Genomic DNA, 11132 nt, shown 5'->3' on the forward strand with positions numbered 1-11132 from the left:
ATTTGTTTCGACTTTCGAGTCGGCCATTTTTAAAAGAAGAAGAAGAAGAAGAAGACTTTCGATTTATAAAAATATTAAATTTATGAAATCTTTCTCTCTGTTTTGTATTTTTCAAATTCATTCCTGTAATAAATATATACAATTTGTGGTAGATTTTAAGTGATAATGTCTGATTGTTATGATAGTTATCATCGGTGGGAACCTTTGGCTGAATTTCACTTTAACCTCAATAATCCCGAAAATGAGGAGTTATACCGAGAGAACTACATCTACTGCTTGTGCAGCAGAGTCCTCACAAGGTTTGCTGACTTTTTTAACCGTTGTTATATATGTTTTCTGTTATCGATTCAAGCAATAGGCGTTTGTTTTTTATTCTTTGCTTTGGCCTATAAACGCTTTTCAACTAAGAAACACTGTTTTTATAAATACTGAAGTGTTCAGATGGCTAGGCTAAGATAATCACGATTAAAATTATAAAATTAAAATTTTAGTTTGATTTGGTGTTAAACAAAAGTCACATCTACAGCAAACAAACTTGAATTTGGAACATTACATAGGTCTTAAATATCAGTTATTTCCTAGCAAAAAATATTTATTTAATAGGCTACTTGACCTATAACATTTTAAACTTTCGCGTTGCATTATAATTAAACTTTTTAATCGGGACTTAACGCAACTTATTTAAGTAGTAATGCTACTACAAGTACATACTTTTTCTCCACGTTTCGGCCGTGTTGCAACGGCCGTGGTCACGGGACTGCAGGAGCGCGACGTCTTCGTCTGCACCGGGCGGTCTGTTCTACGACTACCCTCGAGTTGTCCAATATTTGTGTTCCAATACACTGAAAGTCAGTAGGTTCACTGCGACACACAACACTAACTGTATCCGGGTTTACACTTATAGACACAGGTGACACACGCGGTTTGCACTTATTAATCACTGGATTCCAGGCGGGCGACAATTTAAATCCGTCCTCACAATTGAAATTTTTGTACTTTTTAATTTCAATGGTTTCACGTATTACTCTCGTGTGGTAATTACATTCTGTAGAGAGGATTTTAGGGTCATGTAGCTCCATCCAGTGATTAGTCCCCATATCAAGCAGATGTTCTGCTACCGTGGATTTATTTGTCTGGATTTTTCACTGCGGCTATGTGCTCTTTCACTCTTTCGCCAATAGTCCGTTTCGTTTGGCCAATGTAGAAACTACCACAGCTACAATCTATTCTATAAACCCCAGGAGTTTGGAAAGGTAAGGAATCCTTTGGTACTTCGGTCACCAAGATGCGTTAAGTCCCGATTAAAAAGTTTAATTACTTGACCTATATTCAATTTCATTGAACAAATAAATATTTTTAGTAGAACTTGGCCTAGGAAACCGTATTTCACCCTTATCATCAAATAAAAGCTTATGATTGATAAATAAAGTCGATTTGAAAATATGATTTTATGAAAATAGGATTTTTACTGACGAAAACGCTTTTGCGGTACTTCCAAATTGGATGTGACGTCATTCTATTCGTAATTTAATATCTTTTATTTATCACGCTCGTTATACGTAAGTTTATTTGTACATAAATAATAAAAATAAGCCCAGAAAGATTTGTAAAATATATTTTCTTTAATAATTCAAATAAAACATCAGTTTTATAAATTATCTCCATTTATTGGAGACGGGAAATGAAATGGCCAAAACTTTTCTCCAAAAGTTTTCAACATTACAAATGATTTCCAATTTCTTATTTAATTCTTTTATAATTTTTGGGCACTTTTAGACGCGTACATTTAGCATATAAAAAATGTTCATTAAAGAGAGCTTAAAATACAAAATGTATGACGTCACACTATGACATTTATAAATTAAAATATTAAAATATTAACTTTTTTGTAATAATGAATGATTATGAAGCGATTAGCATGAAGAAAAAAATTAGGTCAAGTAGCCTAGTATAGTTTTGATTTTATCTTGTATGACTTCTAAACTCTTACTTCTTGCTCTTTTTTCTTCATTTATTTATATAAAGCAACTTCTTACTGACTTGCTATGTAAACATAATATCTAAGGTATACAGATATATATTTGTGCAGCATATTTGTTTTTCGTATGACTTTTCTTCTAGATTAAGACAAGAAAATCTTTGTATAAAATATGTTCTCTACATAAACTTTATTTGTAGGAGGTTAAGGTTTTTTCAGAAATAATTCAAGTATTTCACTTATTACTTTTACATTGCAGAGAAGTGGTAAAGACATATGAATCAGAGAAGTATGGAAGTGAAAGTGATGCGGAAGAAGTACAGGATGTGGTATCATCAGAACTGGATGATCATTCTCATGTTCATTTCTCACTAGACACATCTAACAAGAATAAATGTGATGTAAGTAAAATGTGTTAAAGTTTCTGCACTCTTCGGTTTTTACTTTGTTTTCAGTTTTTGAGATGTCCTGGTGAAAAGGAAATTTCTTGGAAATAAAGGATACTAATTATTATAAAATGTTGCAATTAGTCTAACAGGAATGGCCAAAGTATTTGTAGTTTTATTACATTAATATTGCTCTCAAAATCATACCAAATATTGCCTGATTTATTTATAACACCTACCAGCTCCATTGATCTATTTTGTCTTTGTTATAGAAGGATGAAGTAGCAAGTTGCTACTGCAGCGCCTCACACACAGACAACTACTGTTCAACTGATGAACATGAGCCAGGTCAGATCCATGCATCTCATGCCTTGCAGCCGAGCGACAGCGGTGCTGATCTGACTTACCAGGACTATCACCTGGATATCACTCAGGATAAACTCGAAGAACTGGATGAGGATGTCACTAAGCTAGATACTTATGAAGATTATCTATCTGAAGAGACTTGGGACAAATTCTGGGCGATTCATGGAGAAAGACTAATTTGGGCATCATGGATCAAGAAATATAGTGATTATATTAACCCAGATTATCTAGATGAAAACAATGATATACTTCTAGATGAAAATAGTGTCCCCCAGAAGTTAGAGAAGGCTGAAGAAAGTCAAAAAAGTAATGAAAATAGAAGGGAAAGGAAATATTCTTATGATTCGAAAATAAACCCAGTTATGGGTAGTAAAGATGACATAACTGGAAAACCTTCTAAGAATAAATCAGATACCAAAGATGATTCATGGGTACCTATTGGAAGAAGGCGATCAATTTCAGAACACGAAAGAATTGTTAGTCCAAAAACTCTTGCAGCCACTGATTCAATGACCAATGTGACCAAAGCAACCCTCTCTAGCTACAATGTGACTTCCAGCCATGTCACCTCAGATTCCACACCTACAGATGGTTACAGCATATCATCATCAACATCAGATGATCAATTTAATGATCAAACCAGGATTGCCAATGTTGAAGACCAAACTGATGAAGTAACAGAGGAATTAGATAATGATCAATATTGGCAGCTGCTCTGGAAGAAACACTTCGGGGAACAGTATGCAATACACTACGCATACTATGTTGAATGTCACAACCATCATGACCAATTCAATGAACTAAGTAATAACAAAGATAAAGTTTTAGATAACAAATTAGAAGAATTAAAACTTGAAAACGACTGTGAAAATAGTGATGGTAATTCGCAAGATGCACAAACAATTGTAGAGATACAAGAAGAGAAAGAACAGAAAAAAGCAAAATCAGGAAAGTCGAATGAAAATAGAACGGGTAAATCGAAATCTCGAAAGAAACATGAGCATAAAGTTATAAATTCTGTAGGCGCACTTCTACAGCTATTAAAGGAGCAACAAGAGAAGGAGAGTGAGTTAGTTGATGCTAGTGAGGAGAAATCTACGGAAAAAGTAGAAACGGCCATTACACCTGATTCTACAATGAATCAGGATACTATTCAAAACCCACAAAGTCGAAACTCAAATTCTAGTCATATTGATGAAGATGATGATAATAATGATCCGCCAGAAGAAAGATATTCTTCACTTAAAAGAAGGTATGAATATTTTAATGTGTGTCTTTAAAGTTATTAAAGACCTGACTTTAAGAAAATACTTCGGTTTTGGTGAACCTGCACTTTAGCCTGATAAAAGAAACCTATATCCATCCTCACTATATTTTTCACTTTAGAACTGCCAAATTGATCTACTTAACTATTCAATTATATTCGTAATTTTAATCCATTGCAAACATTTCAGCCACGAACTGGATGCAGATGAGCTAATGTCAGAAAGAATAAAATCAACATTAGATGTCATGGGATTCTCCTTAGACCCAACAAAACTGCCAAAGGGTGAACTCATTTATAAGAAACGAATAGGTAAGCTGAGACCGCCACGCAATAAAAAATGGAATGCCCCAAGAAAAATATACTTTGACGACGATGGAAACCCCTATCATGAAAAGGTATTATTACAAATATTTTAAAAGGAATTATGGAATTACAAATATTAGCAAACAAATAGAATAAATAACAAGAATATTTTTATATTTTTTAACAAAAAACGTTTTTTTTTTACAGACAGATGACGAAGGACATAATTCTGAGATAGACACAGACAAAGTTGATGAAACGAATGTAAAAGCAGAAGAGAAGAAACCTGAAACAAGTGCAGAAGATGAATTAGATGATAGTAACATAGTTGAAGCTAAAGAGGAGACACAGAGTGAGGACATCAGTGATCAGGGAAACAAAGATGCAACTGTTGAGAATCCAAGTAAAGTATTATAAATATGAATTTTAGAAAGCTGAGATTATTGACTGTATAACAGAACAGCTTTCTTCTTCTTACTTTGACATATCCCTACCTGTTATAGGAGTGGCCATGCTATGCAGCGATGCACTTCAGTAATTTACAGCTAGAAAACAGCTCTCATTGGTGCCATTTTCTTATACATGACATTTTACAATATAGCGGCGGTTAGTTACTTTGGGCACGTGTCTTTGTAGAGCTATAATTATATCATGAATGTATATTTTCAGGTCAAACCAAGCGCAGAAAACGGCAGAAGCGTCATAGACCAGATACCGACACAAGCGAGCTGCCCGCAGAGTTGCAGGGGCATCCTAAGATGATGAAGTACTGGAAGAAGAGGCACTCCCTGTTTCATAGGTAGGTTTTATAACCGCGAAGCTAAAGGGTTCTGGTGAGAGAGAGGAAAGGAGGTCTGGTGGCCAGGAAAACAAGCTACGCCAAGGTTTTTTATCTTTTGCTAAGCTTAAAGCTAAGCTTAGGTGAGTCTTCCACAAAATTTTTGTTCCAAGAGAAACATTTAATCTGTAACGGCCTTATCACACTGGTGATTTTTTAGCTGCGTTGCAGGTCACTATCTCACATATCTTTGCTTGCAGCGACCGCTTTCGCCGCGCTCGCAAACCGTCTGTGTGAAAGGACCTAAGATTATCTGATAGTATAAAAAATATGATGTATTTATGATTCTTAGATTTGACGAAGGCATCCGTCTCGACATGGAATCCTGGTTCAGCGTGACGCCCGAGAACGTGGCCGCTCACATTGCCGACCGGTGTGCGCGCGACACCGTCCTCGACGCGTTCTGCGGCGCCGGCGGCAACAGCGTGCAGTTCGCGAGGACGTGTAAACGAGGTATAACGACAGTAATTGACAGTTGTTTTTAGGGTTCCGTAGCCAAATGGCAAAAAACGGATCCCTTATAGATTCGTCATGTCTGTCTGTCGACAGACAGACGTCTGTGACATACAGACATGTCCGTCTGTATGTCACAGCCACTTTTCTCCGAAACTATAAGAGCTATATAATTAAATAAAAGCTGTTAACCGCATTAAGATTTCGATACAAAAATGGAAAAATTATAAAAAATTTTAGGGGTCCCTATAGGTACAACTGAAACAATTTTTTTTTCATCTAACCTATTAGTGTGGGGTATCTATGGATAGGTCTTCAAAAAGTTGGAGTCGCCCATGAAGGGTTCCGCAGCAGCAAATAGGCAACGTATTTAGGAAATCAAAAATATTTTTCTATACATGTACCGCACCGATTTTAATCGGCGAGGTACATAATTATATTATAGTCGAAATTGGACAAGTGAGATGGATAGCAATGGAGGGCGTCCGGACCACCAGGACACCCCCCTTATATACGCCCATGAGTACGGGCATGATAATTAAAAAATATATATATGATGTACATTACTATAAAAACTACCAATGAAAATTGATTTGAACGAGATCTAGCAAGTACTTTTTTTTATACTTCATAAATGGTAAACACTAAACCTTAATTTAACTTTCATTAAATCAACTGAAATATAAAAATAAGTCAAAAACTTTTTAATTTCATAGAAATAAACCTTATTGCTGCTGCGGAACCCTTCATGGGCGAGTCCAACTCGCACTTGGCTGGTTTTTTTTAAATAGTATGGTGTAAAGAGTAAGGATTTTGGCATTTTTCTGTTCCTTTGAAAATTTATTAATTACTGCCTGCATTACCTTGTAGGAGCGCGGTTTGTCTACACGTTTTAATTATAGACATAATCGCGGATTGTACAAGGTGTAACAAAAACAAGTGATAATACTTTAGGGTGTGTATGTGTTCCTTATAGAGAGTTCACTGTGAAAGTAGCAGCGCTGAAAGACCAAATTTCTTTTTCACTTTTGTATGGGGAAACTCGTGACGTTCGGGCGCTTGCCCATACAAAAGTAAAAAAATTTTTTGGTCTTTCAGCGCTGCTACTTTCACAGTGAACTCTCTATAAGGATCACATACACACCCTAAAGTATTATTACTTGTTTTTGTTACACCCTGTATAGACAAAAAGACAGACTTCTATCAATCTGATATTTTGATTCCTCTTCTTCCTAGTCGTATCCTCATAGCTGACTGCTGAAGCACGTAACACAAAATAAAACACAAAAACACAAAAAACACAAAAGTTTGCTGATATTTTGATTATTCTTTCCTAAATCCACTTAGACTACATTTAGAACCCACAAATTGTGGGCCACAATCAACATAGATTTTATTTTTTTATTATTCCTTTCTTCTTCCTACGTTTAACTGACTTATTTAAATATCGTTGCAGTAATAGCTATAGACATAGACCCTAAGAAGATAGAGTTGGCCCGCCACAACGCTTTGGTGTACGGAGTTGATAATATAGAGTTTATCGTTGGGGACTTCTTCGAGATTGGACCTACTATTAAAGCTGATTTGGTGTTCCTGAGCCCACCGTGGGGTGGACCCAAGTATTCCGAGGTTGGTTTTTTTAATTAGAATATTGCCGGTTTTTCGCGGTATCAATTAAATGAAAGAAATTTTATTTATCATGTACGGTCTACATAATTATTTGCTTTACATTTAATCTTTGTAATTTACAGTAAATCACAAATATCACATAATATAATCATTATCGAAATTGATTAACTTATGTCTAAGATTATAAAAAAAATCAAGGAATTTAACCAAAATCATTTTTTATAACGCTATAACTTTTATTGGCCTTAAATGTTATAAACTATATTTACAGAATTCAGAATATGACATTGAAACCATGTTGGAACCCAAGCCAGCTTCAGAACTGATAAATGTAGCAAGCACAATCAATTCTAATATAGCAATATATTTACCAAGAAATTCAAAAACTGATCAGGTATGTAAAAATTTTAATATACTTACTTAGCCAAAAAAAGTATAACACATTATTTGTGTCTGTCTGTCTGTCTGTGACAATTTATACAATCGATTTGAATAATTGATTAAAAAGTAAATTATCATTTAAATTTTAAATATATAAAAATAACATACTTTTTTTCTATTTCTAGATTTTGTCACTGGCACAAGAAATGGGAAGTTCAGTTGAGATAGAACAGAGTTTCTTGGATAGAAGGTTTGTTGCAATAACTGCATACTTCTACTAATAGATTTAAGACATATTATTATTATTTAAATTAGATTGTGAAAATATTGTCATATATAAAATGTAACTGTCATTATTTAGGATTCAGGTAGTATTATTCAATTGTTTATTCAATTGTTTATGCCTTAAAAAGTTGTTCAGTATTTAGTATTGCAAGCTAGCCATAATGCTTGTATTGTTCATATCGTTATTTTTCATTTATAATTTGTAATTAATCAGAAAAAAAAAAGATTTTTATTTTTTGTGCCGAAAACAGTTTTATATTTATTCCATTTATACAATAAAGTATTAAATCAAATCTGATTCACTATAGCTCAAAATAGGTTGTAGATGTTAAGACAGAAGTCAGTATAGTGAAATACGAGGAGAAATCCAGTGTTATGCAATAGCCTTATATAGCCACGTCATCAATCACGTAGAATGGTCTATGGAGTATGGTTATTTGTCTCTCTCTCTGTCACATTTGTGGAATTAAAATACTCACACATGAGTGAATGAAACAAGATGTGACAATAGGTCAATAGCCTAATTTCAATGTGTTTGGTGACCAGAATGTATTATAATTTATAAAATGTCCATATTTAATTTAAAAATAAATATGACATGTCTATATTAATAATTTAGACTGGATTGCACCAACTAACTTTAACTGTAACTTTAACTTTAACTTTGACTACAGTGCAAAATGTCAAATCTTTGGGTAAAGTTAAAAATGGACGCCATCAAGACGCCATATATATAACTATAACCATAGAGCTCGACAAGGTTTTAAATGCATGTGGCGAAAAAAGGAACTAACGCTGTCATCATACAAAAACCGCAATTTTTGACAGTTCTCCTTTACCAGCAGCGCCCCCGCCCACGCGCATGTATAACCTTGTTGGATCAGCTGTCATCTGTCAATTTCTCCGGGCAAAGTTAAGGGTAAAGTTAAAGTTAAATTTACCTTAACTATAACCATAACTTTAACTTTAACTTTACCCACGCCTCTGGTGCAACCCAGTCTAAAGTGCACATTCATTTTGAGTATTCCTATAATATAATTCATATAAATGTAAAATTATATAACATATTCTAAAATAATAATTAATGGTTTACTGAAAATAGTAGTACTTTATTTTGCATTTATTTCTTATTAAGGAGTTTTAGATTTGTTTCTAAACTTTGCACATTATTATAAGATTTTATAGGCATATGATAAGTTTATTTATATTATCAATCTGGTGATGCGATATGCCACATACATTCAGCCACTGTCGCTGGCCGCTGCTCCTCGTGCTGTCAGAAATATTTTCCTGAATATTGCGAGAGTCTATGGGCGACGGCATTTGCTTTCCATCAGGTGACCCGTTTGCTCGGTTGCCCTCTTATTTTATAAAAAAAAGCATAATCTGCGGCAGTCACGACACGATTGAGCAGAGTGTTAACTGTTTACACTAAGCCCTCTACTTGTCGCGTCGCGTCGGGCAGCGGCAGAGTCATGACTCATGACGAATGGCATTGCGAGTGACTATGTATTTACATTCTCGCCCTGCCACATAGAGCTGAGTATAAACGCCGCACTACAGTGTCGAGTGTCCTGTGTTGGTTTTTGTCACTTCTCACCGCGAGAACGTAAACTACGATGTGTAAGAAATAGAAACAGCGCATCTAATGGCAAATAATAATAGTAGCTCATTCGACGCCATACAAAATTTGTGTTAACATGCTAACTGTGAAATGTAACATTTGACAAAGGACCACAGAGGAAGATCTTCTGACCAAGCATGGTGTTAGCTCTTAAATCGCCAGTATGATAGCCAGCTTTAAAATGCACTTGACATTTGACTTTCTGCATTTATATTGTGTTAAATTTTAATATGTACTGCACAATTATTATCATTATTAAAAGCACAGGTTTTAAGATCTGATCTTGCCGCCGAATGTGAGCTCACTTAGCCCCTGTGTAAACGTGGAAATTAACGGTATCGAATGTCCGCGCCTTATCGCCTAGCGTAATAACATAGTGTCGGTTAGGTGTGAACGAAAAAGTGAATATGTATGGAAATTAGAAATACAATATACTGCGTAACGTTCGCTCACATTCGGCGGCTGACAGTCAGTTTGGTTTGAACCATAAAGTAATTAATATAAGGTATTTAATATATTAACTTTATTGTTTGAACACGGCCTTACAGGGTTAGTGTTTTTTTTTCGCTTAGAGGGTCCATAAATTACGTAAACTTATGTAACTTATGAATGCCTCATTACAGAATACTGAATGGATATTAGTAGCCACCGTGGATGTAGAATTTGTGATTCAATGTTGTGATCATTGTAAATATTTGTTGAATATAATAAAAGTTGTGACTGACAATTTTGATTTCACTTGACGTTCCTGCAGTCAGTGCAGGAACGCCGAATCCATAAAGAAAAATAAGCACTGCAAGCTCAATTAGCACCATAACAGAATAGGTGTTAGTAGCATAACGACTTGCAGATTCTGCGAAGAGGATGAGACACCCATACATCTTCTCCTTGACTGTCCTGCTCTACTACAGAGCTGAAACAGGCGCCTTGGTCGCTACGAATACTCATCCAGAGGAAATTCGTGGCACCAACCCCATCATTAAATTTATGAGCAGCAGCAGCATTGCAAAGAAGTCACAATAGATTCTTGAGGGTCGCAGTGACGTCATTTGCAACTCTCTCGATTCGATTGCAACGGGCTACATTGACCTGTCTTTAGTACAAAAAAAAATAGTGGATACAGAGCACCCATTCATAGCATATCTAATAATAAAATTCTCGTGTCAGTGTTTGTGCGCGAAATCCTTCAAAACGGCTCAACCAATTTCAATGAAATTTTGTATGTACTGTCAGAGAAGTTGATTCCTAGGCAGATGGCGGACTTAAGTAATTTGGTCGCGTTACCACAGAATATATATTAGTAGCGTTACGTCAAACCCATCCAACCGATCGCAGCTAACATTGAATTGACTTAGGCCGACCAGATGTTGGTCCGTCATCTGCCTAGGAGTCAATTTCCTCGATGGTACATTAATTGTAAGGCCTGAGAATAGTTTTTTATTTACTAAATTGAAATTACATAGTCTATGACTACAAATAATAAAAACTATTTATTATTCGTAGGTCTATGATTATAAAATTTCAATAACTTCTGCATCAGAATTAGTGGCAAACAGAAGTACTTATGCAATTTGTATGTTGTGTGAAGTGCTTGTTCATAAAGGAGCAAAATAAAATACAAA

The 11132-nt window shown here is 35.1% G+C and overlaps 1 protein-coding gene across 3 annotated transcripts; it reads left to right on the forward strand.

Annotated features, from left to right (window-relative positions):
- The first annotated feature begins 59 nt into the window (after window positions 1–59).
- LOC121738672 (trimethylguanosine synthase) lies at window positions 60–8081 on the forward strand. Of its 3 annotated transcripts, none has more exons than XM_042130885.1 (10): window positions 60–299; window positions 2238–2379; window positions 2637–3982; window positions 4185–4392; window positions 4508–4703; window positions 4970–5099; window positions 5431–5591; window positions 7048–7220; window positions 7492–7614; window positions 7787–8081. In XM_042130885.1, exons 1-10 carry the CDS (start codon window positions 166–168, stop codon window positions 7880–7882), a joined length of 2709 nt encoding a protein of 902 aa, XP_041986819.1. In that variant the 5' UTR covers window positions 60–165; the 3' UTR covers window positions 7883–8081. The 3 variants fall into 3 exon arrangements, with proteins under 3 accessions (XP_041986819.1, XP_041986821.1, XP_041986820.1); XM_042130887.1 differs by having other exon boundaries at window positions 4508–4652; XM_042130886.1 differs by having other exon boundaries at window positions 2640–3982.
- The last annotated feature ends 3051 nt before the right edge of the window (window positions 8082–11132 follow it).

This window comes from Aricia agestis, chromosome Z (genome assembly GCF_905147365.1).
Source record: "Aricia agestis chromosome Z, ilAriAges1.1, whole genome shotgun sequence".
NCBI classification, from domain to species: domain Eukaryota; kingdom Metazoa; phylum Arthropoda; class Insecta; order Lepidoptera; family Lycaenidae; genus Aricia; species Aricia agestis.